Source organism: the organism of the source record quoted next, unplaced genomic scaffold, assembly GCF_019419815.1.
Source record: "Pyrus x bretschneideri cultivar Hongxiangsu unplaced genomic scaffold, Pyrus_bretschneideri_v1 Contig3, whole genome shotgun sequence".
NCBI lineage: Eukaryota > Viridiplantae > Streptophyta > Magnoliopsida > Rosales > Rosaceae > Pyrus > Pyrus x bretschneideri.
The window spans coordinates 6,316,823-6,333,087 of record NW_025999612.1 but is presented as its reverse complement, the minus strand read 5'-3'; the positions used below and the strand labels follow the sequence as shown (position 1 = coordinate 6,333,087).

General features: G+C 41.4%; 1 protein-coding gene across 1 annotated transcript; it reads right to left on the bottom strand.

Moving 5' to 3' along the window:
* Positions 1–14,031: 14,031 nt before the first annotated feature.
* Positions 14,032–15,799, bottom strand: LOC103953139. Its single transcript, XM_009364869.3, has one exon. It carries the CDS (start codon positions 15,490–15,492, stop codon positions 14,518–14,520), a length of 975 nt encoding a protein of 324 aa, XP_009363144.2. The 5' UTR covers positions 15,493–15,799; the 3' UTR covers positions 14,032–14,517.
* Between the last annotated feature and the right edge of the window lie 466 nt (positions 15,800–16,265).

The window sequence follows — 16,265 nt, the reverse complement described above, 5'->3', positions numbered from 1 at the left end:
ACTGGAGAGCATGGTTGGTCCTTTGGGGAGCGCAATTTCTGCGACAAGTCTCTAAAAAAGGCACGGTCTTCTTTTGAACTGCAGGAGTGACCAATTGTTATAAGCATGCAGCCGAGCCAAGTTATGATTACTTCTGAATTCCTCATTGAAAAATGAGTTAAACGAACAAGAACTTAGCTGGAAGGTAAGAACTGCATAACAACTGGATAGTCATCGGCTTATGAGGTGGTCCTCATCGAGCCACTTGAGTCTTCAGGCTTTGATGTAGTGGGAGGTCACACATGGTACTTCCTCAGATTGTAGGCGCTTCATGCTTTTCGATCTTTTTATCGTTTCATGGTGGCGAAGGTGTAATTACTCTTGCTGCCTACTCTGCTAATCTTGTACGGACCTTCCTAAATGGGAGCCATCTTTTTAGAGCCTTTTCTGTAGGCAATGATGAAGGTTTTTCTTAGGATTAGATCTTCGGGCTGGAACTGTCGGATCTTGGCCCTTTTGTTGTAGCAAGAGATGAGTTGCTGCTGTTAAGCTGTGATGCGGATGATGGTCTGCTCGCGCTTCTCCTCTACCAGATCTAAGCTTATGGCCATCTCTTTACTGTTCTGCTCAATACTTGGTAGTAGAGCGGTGATACTTGACTTGATGACATTGAGATGAATGATTGCTTCTGAGCCAAATGCCAAACAGAAAAGAGTCTTACCGGTTACTTGTCTTTTGATGGTGCGTTCTGTCGATTGACATCCGGGAAGTTCGTCTGGACATTTTCCCTTCTTGTTGGTGAGGGATTTCTTGAGGCAGTCTAGGATCATCTTGTTGGATGCTTCGGCCCGCCTATTGCCTTGAGGATATCTCGGCGTCGACATGTGCTACTTGATGCCATACTTTTGGAAGAACTTCGGCATACCTTTGCCCACGAATTGCTGGTCGTTGTCAGTGACGATGAACTGTGGGATGCCAAATTGGCAAATGATGTTCCTCCATATAAAGTGCTCTATTCTATGTCCGTTTGAATCGTGGTCGTCTTGGGCTCTGCTTTTAACCATTTGGTGAAGTAGTTGGTTACCACGATCATCATACCTCTGTCCCCATAAGCATGCGGCATAAGTCCTACCAGGTCGATTGCCTACTACATGAGCGGCCAATGACTTATATATGGGTGTAGCTTGGTGGTAGGCAGTGCTGGTATTGACACGTAGCACTGGTAGCGGTCGCATTTTTGTACTAACTTATTAGCATCTTGGTGTATGGTAGGGAGTTATGAAGCTGGGGCCATGCTACACGTAGCAGGAGATGCTCAACTGCTAGTATTGGACCATTTTAGAGTTAAATTATGGAGCAAGGGTCGGCTAGGGTAGTGTGATGCACAGCAGAAGGTAATGCTCAACTGCCGGTACATGTTGCTCATATGTAAAATCTTTTAGGGCGACGATGACAAAACTTGCTTCCGAGTGTGTCCTTCTAGTGTTCGTTTGCCCTTGGCATGTCTTTTGGGCCGAGTTGTTGTGTTCGTCAGAAAACTTTGCATCCGCCAGGGTCTACACCTTTTATCGTCACACGTTTGGATTGGGCAGAATAATGCATTATGAGGATGACTGCGTGCGTTTGAAGGTAAAACTTAAGTTTTTGGGTTGCAATAACTATCGCCAAAGTTAGCTTTTGAATTTCTGATAGCATCAAGGAGAGCTTTTGAACTATGGAATACAGGTAGTCGGGCTCCTAGCTCTTCTCGTATGATGGTAGAGCTTATTGTTGTGTCAGATACCGTTAAACATGTGAATCAGTCCTCCTCTGCTTCCGATTTGGATAGTAGGGAGGTGATGTCAAATATTTCTTCAAGTCCTTAAATGTGCATTGGCGTGCCTCGTCCTAAAGTGCATGCTTCTCTGCCAAAGCGAAAGAGTCTGCTAGAGTTAGATCTTCTTTCATGATCAATTTTCTGAATAACGAGTGGTCTACTGGAAATCCTTTTTGGAAGGCTGCTCTGCTTTGAACCTCTTCACATAGTCACGAAACGACTCTTTTGGGTTCTTCTTGACATTGAACAAATAGCCAGACTTTTTTTTGATCGAGCGATAAGATGAATATTCTTTGGTAAAAACCAAAGAAAGTTTGTCGAAACTTCGAATAGATTGTGGCAGCAGGGTGTAGAACCAATATTGCACCTCGCCTTGTAGAGTGGTGGTGAATATCTTGCACATAAGATCTTTGTTGTTTCGATAGAGGATCATTACGCTTTGGTAGTGCTTTAAGTGTCTCTCCGGGTTTTCATCCCCTTTGAAAGATGCAAAATGTGGCATGCTGAACTCGCGTGGAGGTTCTACCTGCTCGATCTCGTCCGTGAAGGGTGACCTGCTTATGTTGGTCATGTCCCGTCGTAGAGCCTCGTCGATCACTTCGTTGCGTTGGAAATCACGCGATCGCTTATTTAGGAGCCTCTCTACTTCTTCTTGTATTTGCCTTTGTTGGTGAAGTAGAGCTCTCGGCTGCCCCAGTCTTGACCTGCTGGTCTAGGCTGCTCTTCTACGTGCTCGGCTTGTCTATACCGCAGCAGCGGTGCATGTGGTGGATTCCTAGCAGGCGAGGGATTTCGCAGGCTGCTGGTTAAACTTGAGCCTGATTGAGTGACTGCTTCTCTCCGTCCATTGTGCTGCCTACTCTGATGTGATATGGATGATGCTCTTTTTAGGCCTATCCGCGAATGAACACTTCGCTTGGAAGGCTGCTCATGTTAATTATCGAAGTGTGGCCCCAACTGTGAGTGTATGCTTGTCCGTATGCCTAGTCAAGAGTGCACGCTGCTCCACACGCTAAGGCGGGAGTATACGCTATCTCGAAGGCCCAATCAGAAGTGTACTCTGCCCAAACGCTCGGTTTGTGGTTGGTCGAGTGGCTACTTGTCAGGACGCTGCTGGAGAGGTTCTTCATCTGCCCTTGTCTTTCTTCGGGACACCTCGTTTGGAACACGTTGCATCTTGGTGCGTTGCAAAAGCTGGTTCACCAAGGTCGTCTGCTATGCTAGGGTGCTCGTCAACTCTATGACTTGTCGAGACAAGTGTTATTCGCCATTTGGATTGGAAGAGCTTGGAAAGAATGTTTCTCCTTAAGCAGTGGAAGTGTAGTAGACTCTGGGCGCGAGATTTGAGTTGGGAAATGTCAAATGTGCAGAAAAATATGGTGAACATGCTCCCGATTTGCTCATCGGTCTAGAAATTTGGAGCCGGGACGATTAAACTAGTCTTGGACCGATTTGGGCTGCTTGGAAGGCCACGAGAGCAGACTGGGCTACGGAAGCAGGCTGGACCACGAGAGCAGGCTGGGCCACGATAGTAGACTGCTCAACGGGAGCAGGTTGGGCCACGAAAGCAGGCTGCTCAGTGGGAGCAAGTTAGGCCACAGGAGTGGGTTGCTCGGCGTGTGGCACACGTGGGTGCGAGGCTAGAGCTCGGCTTGGCAACACGTTGGGCTCGCATTGGGCTTGGAGTGACATGGCTTAGGTCATGGCCTTGGTGCTATGAGCCTTGGATGGCACAGTTCGGGCCGTGGTAGTGGTGCCAAGGACCTCACCGCAGGTGGCCACCACGGTGGTTCCCATGGTGGAACCTTATGGTGGTGGTGCCGTTCCCCCTAAGATCACATTTAGTCTCATGGATTGCCACGGTCCCATTTCTTAAATATTGGAATTTTCACTCATGGAGTTTTCTAAATTTCTAGCCATTCTATTTCTCTTTTTCGTTTTATCAAATAATCTTTGTAAATAAAAAATTCTAATAATAAGAACGTACGAAAAATACAAGTGGACTAGAAAATAGAGAAAAAAAAATCTTTTTATGCAAGAGTCTTCTACGAGTGTGAATTTCAACTCTTAATGAAAGCACCAATTTGTGGATACAAATTTCTTCCTCCTTGTTATTGGACAAAATTGCACCTACAAAACAAATAACACCTTAGGTTAAGGCCAAGAGCCTCACTCACCCACGATGAATGGGGGGGGTCCCTTTGGCCGAAGAACCTCCGATGCCAAAGTTAGAATTTAGAGAGAAAAGTGTTTGGAGAGTTTTTGGGAGTTTTGCAAGAGTGTGGAACTAGCTTTTTAGAGAAAATAGGGTCATATATATAGGGAATGGAGGTGGCCGGCCCTTAGAGGTTTTTTTGTGTGAAAATGGGTGATTTAATTGGTGATTAATGGATTAATTAGGAATTAATCCATTAATTAGCCAATTAATCTCCATTTATATGGAATAATTTGTAGGTTATAAATTAATTACCTAAGATGAGGATGGATGAGATAATTTGGAATTTGTTACCTATTTTGGACACTCTTGGTTGATTTTCCACTGCTTCCGTGTAGGACAACCGGTGTGTCTCAGGGGTGACTTTGTCCTTTTTACCAAAAATCCATATGTTGCCTTGTGATTATTTTTGGCTCCACAACCGCCACTTTAAAAATACAAATTTGATTAGTAAGACGTTATAATGGCTCTCCTTGACAAAACCGGAGATGGAAATGGATAAAAGGTAAGAGAAACATATAAAGGAAGAGAGAAGAGAGACCAAGAGTTACTGTCACCAACCCAAAGGCCAAAAAATTTAAGGTGTTCAGCAACAAAGAAATTTCCCTCTATTTCTCCCTTACGGGTATTTTCGTGGAGTTCAAATACAATTTATTTGTGAAAATCACCAGTTTAATAAATTTTCAAGACCAGGGCCATCTTAGTTTAATAAGGTCATCTCCAATCGAAGGGTCCAAAGGGTCAAAAATAGCTCGAAAACCGTCTCCAACCGAAGGCTAGGCCAGAGGGCTTATGGGCCCCATGGAATCTAAAAAACCCAAAGGGCTAGAAGGCTGGCCCTTTCTAACCAGCCAGCTAGCCCCGGGCTGGCCAGAATTTTTTTAAATGTGTCGGATTTCTTGTCGTTTATAACCGACATGAATAATTTAGATTATTTCAATAGTGTTGGTTATAACCGACACGAATAGTGATTTAAATATTATGGCTAGACAGGAATATTTTTTATTAATCAATATTCGTGTCAGTTATAACCGACACGAATGTTAATTTGAATAATAGTGTCGGTTATAACCAAGACGAATAGTATGAAAAAATTCGAATACAATGGCTAGCTGACTGCAGCTAGCCGTTTTATTCTTTTTTTTTTTTTTTTTTGAATTTAAACCTTTTTTTTTCTTCTATATATATGGTGAAGCTCTTTGAATCCTTCACTTCATCAGCAATATTTCCTTCATCTGCAATATTTCTTTCATTTTTTCAATATTTCCTTCATCTGCAATTTTTCTTTCAATTTTTCAATAATTTCCTTCAATATTTTTTCAATAATAAATGATGTTTGTCCCTATGGTCCTTGGTTGGAGGCGGTTTTTTGCGACAGGGCTAAAACGAGCTCTATGGTCCTTTGGCCCTCGGTTGGAGATGGAGGCAAATATGGTCATGTACTATTCATTAAAATATTAATATCTTGGAGGGCCAGATGGCTAAAATAAGCCCTCTGGCTAGCCCTCATTTAGAGATGGCCTAAATTTCCAAGACTAGGGTTGCCCCTAAAAATTTGGGGGTCGTGTGTGAAAATTTTAAATGGGGTCCTTAAATATAATCTTTTAAGAAAATAATAATATTTTATGAAAAAAAAATACTAATTTTTGTTTTAGACATTGTACAATGGAAATGATAAGCACATATTATTTTAGGCCTCTCAGACACCTATGTTTAATTTTGTTTTTTTATTTCGTTTGATTAATTCACTTTGATGGCTAAAAACAAAAAGTTTGAAAAGTTAAAAAAGGTATGTGAAAACCGCTTGCCAATAAATAAATCTATTATTAAAACTAACACAAACTTTGAAACTAAAACTCATGATCATTAAGAAAAGTCAAATTCATAATAGCAATAAAAATATAAACCTAAATTTTATTATGCCAATTCAATCAACAATCGTATTATAATATATGTTAAATGCTTTACATGAATCGAATTGTTAGCACTTCAATCCAAGTAGTTGAATGATATTATTTATTTGAGGATTTACTTAAGAGAAGTATTATGAGTTATGGACATATGAGAGAGAAATAGTCCAATATTCTTTCTCATATTTGGCTATTGGCCTAATTGGATTATTAGTCTCCTTGGTGACAGGGTAGTCGGAAGATAGTTCATGTTAAAAAAATTAGGATTTAAGCCCTTATGGTAAAGTCTGTTACGATTTAGGCCTAAAATTGAAAATTTCATTAGCTCTCAGTTAGTTATTAGCATGTGAGCCACATATATTAGGCTAAAATGGAGCTCTCCATTAAGTGTTACCACGTGAACCTCATGTGTTAACAATTAAGGGAGAGTTGATAAAATTTTTAATTTTGAGCCTAAATTCTAACAGATTTTACCTTAGGGGCTTAAATCCTATTTTTTTACCACATGAGCTATCTTCCGACTACCCTATCACCATGGGGTCTATTAATCCAATTATGCTTAGGCTATTTTCTATTTATTTATTTATTATTATTAATCAGCACACACGCTCTACGTGTACAAACTAAGTTTGTTTTTTATTTTATTACGATTTATTATTAATGAGCAATTATGACAATTGAAAAAAAAAAAACAAAAGAGAACTGATAAAAAGGAAAAAGAAAAGGAGAGGGTGGGAGAACATGGGGAATGCATAGAGAGGAAGAGAAGAGAAGTGGTGTTTTTTATTTATTTTTTAATTTTTAAATGGGATATGCTATATTTACATGGCTGTGAGGTTAGTGTAAAAAAAAAAAAAATTATGTTAGATGCAATAACTGAATTGTCCACATTTTTTTATTTTTTTATTTTTGTTTAGTTATGGTGAAATGGTTAGAATAGTGATCTGCTGGAGCTTTAATTGACAAATAAAGTTCTATTAATAAGTAGTTTAAATTAAAAAATTATATAATATATTTATAGGGTACAAAAACATCAGGGGCCCCAATTCAATTCGGAGCTCTATTCAATTAATGAAAGATTGGCCCTTGTTTTCTGACCTCTCTTTCTATTTTTCTTCTTCTTCATCTTCTCATTTCTCTCTCTAAAAACCAGAATACTATAGCTATTATTAGCTTGTAATTACAAAAATTCTTTTTAAACCTCATTCTCTGTATTACTAGTCAAATTTAACTAACAAAACACATCATAAATTAGTTTAGCACCACTCTGTTTCCATTTAATTAGAAAAAAGTTTGATATTCGATATATAGTCAGTTGTGATTCATTGCACTTTGCTGTGAATGTGTTACTAGCTAGGTTGACCACTCCAAATCTCTCCAGTGGTCCAGTTATATGGTATTGTTGAAGGTTAGTTACTTCCAATGACCCACCCGCAACCCCACCGACAAATAGGCCAAATATTCATGCCAGGCTTGTCCTCGCATGCGTCAGCTGCGACGTCTGCCTACACCTCATCATAGTCGATGGTGACAATAGTTCTAATAGTCTTCTAGAACATTTGAATTAAAAAAAAAAGTTGAAAATCAATGAATTAGTCTTTGATTCTTAATAGTAGTTTTACGGTTTTATTATTCTGAGTGATATCTGTGAAATAGCATATGATAAGTTCTGAAAGAAATTCTGTGAAACGATATAGGAACAGATAAAAGGATTTGTACATGATATTATTTATTTGAGGATTTACTTAAGAGAAGTATTATGAGTTATGGACTTATGAGAGAGAAATAGTCCAATATTCTTTTTCATTTTTGGCTATTGTCCTAATTGGATTATTAGTTTCCTCGGTGATAAGGTAGTCGGAAGATAGTTCATGTAAAAAAATTAGGATTTAAGCCCTATGGTGAAGTCTGTTACGATTTAGGCCTAAACTTGAAATTTTCGTTAGCTCTGAGTTAGTTAGTAGCATGTGAGCCACATATATTAGGCTAAAACAGAGCTCTCTGCTAATTGTTACCACTTGAACCTCATGTGTTAACAATTAACGGAGAGTTGACAAAATTTTTAATTTTGAGCCTAAATTTTAACAGACTTTACCTTAGGGGCTTAAATGCTCTTTTTTTACCACATGAAAAACCAGATTGATCTCTGAAACAACGGCAACAAAATCCTCAGTGATATTTGCTTGGTTGTTGTTTGGATTAACATTATTCCAGTTGCGGCAATCTTCCTCTTTGTGGCCTAGTTTTTCACATACATAGCACGAAATATTGGATTTTTTGAACTGTTTGCCCTTTGGTGCATGAGCAACAATTTTTCCCTTGCCTTTGTTTTTCTGGAAAGCTTTCTTTGTCTCAACGACATTCCTTCAATGAAATTGGCTTTGGCTTCGAAGGTAGACACATCATTCTTGTCACCCTTCTTGTGATCCTCTTCAACACGGAATCTGAGAATAAGATCCTCCATCTTCATCTCTCAGCCTTATACTTGAGATATATCTTGAAGTCTTTCCAAGATGGTGGCAATTTCTCTATAATTGCCTTGACTTAGAAGTGAACATTAATCTCGCAGCGCAACATGAAGTTCATAAATTAACTTCTGCAATTCTTCGACTTGGGTGATAACAAGCTTGGAATCCACCATGAAAAAATTCAGAAAGTTGCCAATAACAAATTTCTTCAAACGGATATTACAATTTTGTACTTCTTTTCCAACGATTCCCATAACTCCATTAATCTATCTTACAAGTTGAATAAATATCATATAGATTATCATCCAACCTATTCAGAATATAGTTCCAGCAACATAACTTAGAGTGGTTCCATGCCTTGATAACACTTAGAGTTTCCTTAGTTATTGGATTCTCATAAGCATTTGGAACTTCTTCCTTGACAACATGTGCCAATTTCATCGTACTAAAATAAAAAACAGTATCTCATGCTACCATCTCTTGAAGTCAACACCCTTGAACTTCTTTGGCTTCTCAATTTGAGGATCTTAGTCCCATTGACGCCCATAGCATTCACTAATTGTTGATCCATGCTTATGTTTCAAGGTTATTGGCGGAACAACAATCAGTAAGACTAATTTTATTGAAATATACATTCTAATGCAATAGTGTTATACAATCAAGTATAATATGTGTACAATCACAGAAAAACAAAATTATAATAAAGCAATGAACTAACGAAATTTGCAGATAAAGTCTTGCGGATTTGTAATGTCATTGAAATAGAATTTTGCCCCTAATTAGTTCTTGTAGTTCTACAAGCATCTGCTCCACCAAAATCTAACTATCGATGGTCAAAGTTTCAGCACTGAAACTTTGGTTATGGCAGACTTCTTTATGTTTTTCTCTCAGGAAGTTTGTACGAATGAAGGTTGAAAATTAATGGAACAAATGCAAAAAACGTCGTTTGAGATATATAGACATTTAGATGCCCTTTCAAAACAGGTGTAATTGTTTGATACAAATGTAAACACGAATAATTCCTGAAACAAGCGACAAGAATACGTGTACAAAATATATTTTTTTGTATTAATGATTTTGGGGTTACAATCTCTTTGTAATTTGATCCTCTGATTCTATCTTCGTACGATGTGGGTTTGTGGATGAGTTGTTGATCCAAAGGGCCGTCGGGGCTTGACCTAAGGATGCACAGTTGATGAATGGATCTTCAAGGGGCGTTGGGCTTGATCTTGAAGAATGGGTGTATGAGTTTGTTGAGGTTGTTGATCCAAAGGGGCCGTTGGGGCTTGATCTTAGGATGAACGGATGATGAATGATGAACACTTTCTTCAAGGGGCCGTCGGGGCTTGATCTTGAGTTTGTGGGAGTTCTTCAAGGGCCGTTGGGGCTTGATCTTGAATTGGTTGGAGTTCTTCAAAGGCCGTCGGGGCTTGATCTTGAAGGTTGATGGATGAGCGGATCTTCAAGGGCTTCTGGGCTTAATCTTGAAGAACGATTGGATGTGTGGATTTGTTGAGGTTTGTTGATCCAAAGGGTCGTTGGGGCTTGATCTTAGGATGAACGGATGACGAACGATGAACACTTTCCTCAAGGGCCGTCGGGGCTTGATCTTGAGTTGGTGGAAGTTCTTCAAGGGCCGTCGGGGCTTGATCTTGAAGGTGGATGATGAACGATGAACACTTTCCTCAAGGGCCGTCGGGGCTTGATCTTGAGTTGGTGGAAGTTCTTCAAGGGCCGTTGGGGCTTGATCTTGAATTGAACGGATGATGAACGATGAACACTTTCCTCAAGGGCCGTCGGGGCTTGATCTTGAGTTGGTGGAAGTTCTTCAAGGGCCGTTGGGGCTTGATCTTGAAGGTGGATGATGAACGATGAACACTTTCCTCCAGGGCCGTCGGGGCTTGATCTTGAAGGTGGAAGTTCTTCAAGGGCCGTCGGGGCTTGATCTTGAAGAACGATTTGACGAAGAACGAAGAGTGCTTTCTTGATCCTTCGGGATTTGCTTGAGAGCTTTAGAGTTTCAAGGCTTCTTCCTTTCTTCCTTTCTTTCCTTCCTTCTTTCTCTCTTTTTTCCCCAAAATGAATGCCTTGGCCTCCTATTTATAGAATTCCAAAACTTGATTTTTGGATTTAAATAATCAGATGAAATAAATCATTTCTGCCAGGTATTGACACGTGTCATATTTGATGACTTTTCCAATTTATTTCGATTTTTCGTTGAATCACACGCTACATGTAAAATTTATGTGACACGTGAACGTTGAAATTTTAATTATTGGTCAACATTCATTTCACCGAAATTTTGATGTCTACAAATGCCCCCACTTCAAGGCGCGTCGTAGGCATGTGCTTGTCACGTGTAGAAGATGCGTTTTGAAGTCCCTTAATGTAGATGTCAACCCAAGGGCCGTCGAGGCTTGATCTTGAATTGGGCTGGAAATTTCTTCAAGGGCCATCGAGGCTTGATCTTGAGTTCAACTGGAAGATTTTCTGGTTTCCTCCAATCGTTGATTTTCACACAGGCTTAATCTTGAACTGGGCTGGAGGATTCTTTTGGTCCCCTCCGAAGGTCTGAACTTACTCTTTTTTTCTGGAGTTGAATTTGATTCAAGGGTGGTGAACACTTGATTTTGAATCGGACTTGTGCTTTCTTCAAGGGCCATCGAGGCTTGATCTTGAGTTCGACTGGAAGATTTTCTGGTTTTCTCCCATCGTTGATTTTCCGCAGGCTTAATCTTGAACTGGGTTGGAGGATTCTTTTGGTCTCCTCCACTCGTTGATTTTTCTTTGTGCTACTCTTGAACTGGGCAGCAGGATTCTTTTGGTCTTCCCCGAAGGTCTGAGCTTACTCCTTTTTTTCTGTTTCTTTGTTCAATCTCTCCAATTCGTATTGAAGAGGGTTAGAGGATAGCTCAGCATATGCAGTTGTAGCTTGTCTCCACATGCTTCAATGCATCATTTTCACTTGCCTTACTTGCTCCCCTTTGCAGAAGTGGTATTTCCTTATGCAGGTTTAGCATCTTCTCTTGTACTATTTGTTCCCGATGCAGGAGTTGAATGCAAACCTTGCATTTGAATGGACCATCACTTCTTGGTGGCAGCGCAAGTTTGAGTGGAGGTTCCGACATATTGCTTTCTCTGTCCTTATCCTGGCAGGTGAGAACAAGGGCAAAGGAAAAGATAGGGGAAAAGCATGATATGAGATACCTTTGCTTTCGCCCTTGATGATATGAGATACTTTTGCCTTGGTGTCATTTGTTTGCAAGGGTATTCCCGGAGAGGAAGAAAACTGAGCATTTTGAGATGCTTTGCTGGGAGTGTACTCTCGGAGGTGAGGAAGAGTTAGGCATTTTTTTTTTTCTTGTTTGCAGGTTTGTCTTGCCATAAAAGATGAAGGTCGACATATATAGGGATTTCCCAATAGCAAGTGGTGGTACTGTTCTTTTACCCTTGTCGACAAACGTTTTGATCCAGCAAATCCGGCTTTTTGAAATAGTGACGACTCTTCGATCTTTGAATACGTCTCTTTGATTTCTGAACGACGCCTCTTCGATTTCTGAACGAGCGTCTCTTTTGACAAAGTGGCACGCGTTTTCTGAAAAGCAGAGAAAGCGTCGCCGAACTTTGCGATTGTCAGCTAAAGATGTGTAGCTGCGATGATGACCTCCACGTGATCTTTTGACAAAGTGGCACCCGTGCTCTGAAAAGCCGCGAAAGCGTCGCCAGCCTCCACGTGTTTTCAACTTTGTCGGAGATCTTTTGACAAAGTTGAACGCGTTTTCTGGAAAGCCGAGAAAGCGTCGCCTAACTTACGCCGGAAAATCCAGCTTTTGAGATTTGCAGAGCGATGTCTCTTCACTTTTGAATAAGCGGCCCTTCGATTTCTGAACCAACGCCTCTTTGATTTCTGAGTAAGCGCCTCTTCCTTTTTATAGAGGTATTGATCACCTGTAACATGCATAATTTGAAGGTTGCTCATTCCTGAAAATCATCTCCGGCCTTTTGAGTTTTAACTCCATCCACCCATCTCTTTTAACACCTTTGAAAAATGGCTAACCCATCGAACCTTAGCTTAGAATTGAGTCTCAGCAGTGATCCGGTTGCGCCGCTTCAAGGTAATGTATAGTGTCCTTCTTTCTTATCTTCTAACGGTCCTCTTACAGGTGAAGACTCCGTGATGCAGGACGCCACAACAGCTACAATAGTAGCTAGGAACCTCCTTACTCCAAAAGATAGTAGGCTGCTGTCAGGACGGTCCGATGAGTTGGCCGTTCAAGAGTCCCTCGCTCTTAGTGTTCAGTGTGCGGGCTCTGTGTCCAACATGGGCCAACGCCTGCTTGCTCGGTCCCGTCAAGTGGAATCATTGATGGCAGAGGTGGAAGATCTTAAGCAGGAGATTAAACAGCTTAAGTACGAGAATAGAAGTTTGCATGTGCTTGCAAATAACTATTCGTCGGGCATGAAGAGGAAGCTTGATGAGATGCAAGAATCTCAAGGTCGCATTCAAAGTGACCGTCAAAGGCTTGCGTCTTTCTTCCAGAGGCACATTTTTCCGGCGTCATCAAGCGTTCCACCAAGTATTGGGGCCTCGAATGATCTATCTTCGTTGCTTCCCGCTCCTGGAGTTTGGCCAAGTAGTGGGGCTTCACGTGAACAACCTTTGTGAAAGGTCCATTTTTCTCTTTCTTTGTTAGATACATTTCTTCTTCTTTTTTTTTTTTTTTTTTTTTTTTTTTTTTTTTTTTTTTTTTCGCACTTGTAATTCTTGAAAATCAATGAACATGCTTCGTTTTATTTAGTGTATTGTGCTAAATACAGATAAAACATGTACATCACCGTCCATCATCAATTTTTTTTATTCATTTTTTTTGCTTTCGGTGGCACTGATCCACCATTCATTTATATATATATATATATATATATATATATATATATATATTTCAGATGGTGCCAGAAGCACCACCATTACTTTTTTTTTTCTTTTTATATATAATTTTTTCTTTTTGCACATGGTTCCAGAAGCACCATCATTGTTTTTATTATATATATATATATTTTTTTATTATTCTTTTGAAAGATGCTTCCCAGCATCATCTTGCTACTTTTTTTTTTTTTTTTTTTTTTTTTTTTTTTTCCTTTATATGGCCATCTGCAACCCTGAGTTCGTGGGTGAAAACCCAGGCGAGTCCGAGAGAAGACGGAGGAGGTCTTTGGGTGTGAGTTGACAAACTTTGATTTTGTTGATCACATTCAAAGGCAGCAGCCATGGCGGAGGTGCAAAAGCAGCCAGAGCTTGAAGCAGAGTGTAAGGCGTTGAGTTTGAAGGCCGGCTAGTCGTTTGACAGCGGTCAATGAAGCTCTTCGTTAATTTTGATCATGGTGGCCAGGGTGACGAGCTCGAGGTTTGTTGGCAGCGTGAGGAGGTCAATGATCGAAGAGAGAAGGCCACGCTGCTCATCCTTAGAGAGAGACAAACTGCCCATACTGCAACATGAAGATCTTACTGGGCTAGATGGGCAGAATGGAGAGCATGGACGAAGAGCTCAACGAAGACAGAGACGGTTCGGGGCTTGGTGGATTTGTCGCTGCGTTTTGGTGAGATCTCCGTTGTTGTTGTTGTTTTTTTTTTTTTTTTTTTTTTTGTAGTGCTGCAAATGTCTCCATTGGTGGAGATGAAGAAGGAACACTCCGCGGGAGGAGTTGACGTCGGCAAAGACGGCAAGGATGGTTGCTGCTGCAATCGGTGGAGGCGTTGACGGGCAGCGAACAAGCTACTGTTGGAGTTTGAGCTCCATTTGCTCCTCCACCACTGAAGCCTCTCTGCGTTCTCTGCTTATTCACCCCAATGGCAGCTATCACCGTAGTATGCATCCATTTCCCACCTTTCAAGCTCATCCGTTGCGGTAGAGATAGCAAGGATAAAATCGAAAAGAATTTCTCAAGACACCCAACTCCCCGGGTCTCGCAAGTGATGATGATGATGAATCGGACGATGCCGCAACAGTGGAGGTGAAGAAAAATATGGGTAGAGGGACAACGGTGATGTTTGTTTTAAATTTTGTGTCTACGGTGCAACAGACTTACATTTCATGGGTCCCTTGCATTGCAGCCGCTGGGCAGACGAACCCATCATTGGCCATCATTGGCCAAAGTAAGATTGGAAGGCATGGGAACTTTGGGTGGGGCCATACCGAACTGGGTCAAGTCCCCCGCCGTCTTAACAGCCGTTTTCAGATCGGTCATCGGATACCCAGCAAAAACGGTGCCGTTTCCCACACTCACAGGAATGCTACCCCCGTCGGCCAAAACGGCATTGGAGGCAGAGACCAAGTATTCATTGTTAGTAAACCCCACAAACACCCTCCACGACTTGAGATCGTCGAGCCCGTTGTTGAGCACCGTAAGCACCGACTCGAACCGGTAGGGCTGCTGGGACCGGTTTTTTGACCTCAGGCGGGAGCTGGGCTCCGGTGGTGTAGGCGTACGACAGGAAAACGCCGTTGCAGGAGTCGGAGGCCGGCGGCGGAGCTTGGGCGAGTGAGTAGGGGAGGATCGTGACGGCAAGGAGAGGTTGGCGAATTTGGGGCTGCTGATACAGAGGCACTTGCACCTGTTGATTGGCTTGTACCTGATTTTGACTTTGAGCCGCAATAGGAGCCTGGACATTTGGAGGTTGAATTTGGTGCAGGAGCAGGCCAGCCGAGCCCAGTTCCGCGGGTCCTCCTCGAGTGTTTTTTCCTTGATCATGTCCGCCACTGTTTGGCAAGTCAGGTCCAGCAAGCTCTTTATGTTCAAATAATTCGCAGCCAGGATGAGATCGAAGAGCGTGGCCTGGTCGACCTTGACGAATTCGGCGTCCCAAGCCTTGAGGTCTTCATCGACGGAGGCGCGTTCTTCGGGCTTAGCGGCCTCGACGTGCTTCCGGCAGTACTCGATGACCTTCGCCAAGATCTTGCTGGTGACGTTGGGCAGCGGGATCCCGTTGTCGGCACAATCGTCCTCCACCATGTGCTTTATCGTCTGAGACATCAAAGCCACCGCCTCGTCCACCTCGAACGTCTCGCCGTCCGAGCTCTTCAGAGTTATCTTCCTCTCTGACGACATCGTTTCGTTGATGCCTTAACCCTAGAAACCCAGAGAAGAGAGAGAGAGGATATCGGGATTTTTGGTTTAGGGAAGGAGAGGAGGTTGATTTGAGTGATGGGTGGGCTTAAGGTGGGAGTGGAACCAGCAGAGGGACACGGAACACTATTGAAGTGTTAAAAGTAAAGTGGGTGTTTGCTTTTGTATATAATTGTGTCGGGGGACCGTGACGGCATCAGATCGATTCCAAGATAGGGAGAGAGAGAGAGAAAGGGAGAGGCCGATCCAATTTTGAAGAAGAGCCGCCACAAAGATCTGAGAAAGAGAGAGAGATTGAGAGCTGTGCCTGGGCCCGGATTTGGGCTTCAATGAGGATCTGCACCGTCCCTTTGTCTAGGGCCTTGAGGTCCATCTGCTAAACCTGGGGCTGCTACTGTATATGTTATTTGGGCCGAGAAGGAATTTATATTTATTTTTTTTTTTTAACACATATGTACTTTTTTTTTTTTTTTTTTTTTTTTTTTTGAATAGAGAATATATATATATATATATATATATATATATATATATATATATTTTCTAATACATAGTAACATATGTATTTTTTTTTTTTCTTTTGAAACCAACAACATGTAATTCTTTTGTACAAAGAACGTAATAATATTGACTTTCATTAGTCACTTTTACTACAACCTCATTTTGATGTGACTGAACTCAAAATTAAACGTTCGAGCTACCTACGTACCCTTCCAACGAAGAGATCAAGTCAAAACGTAGTTCAAACGTTTTTTTTT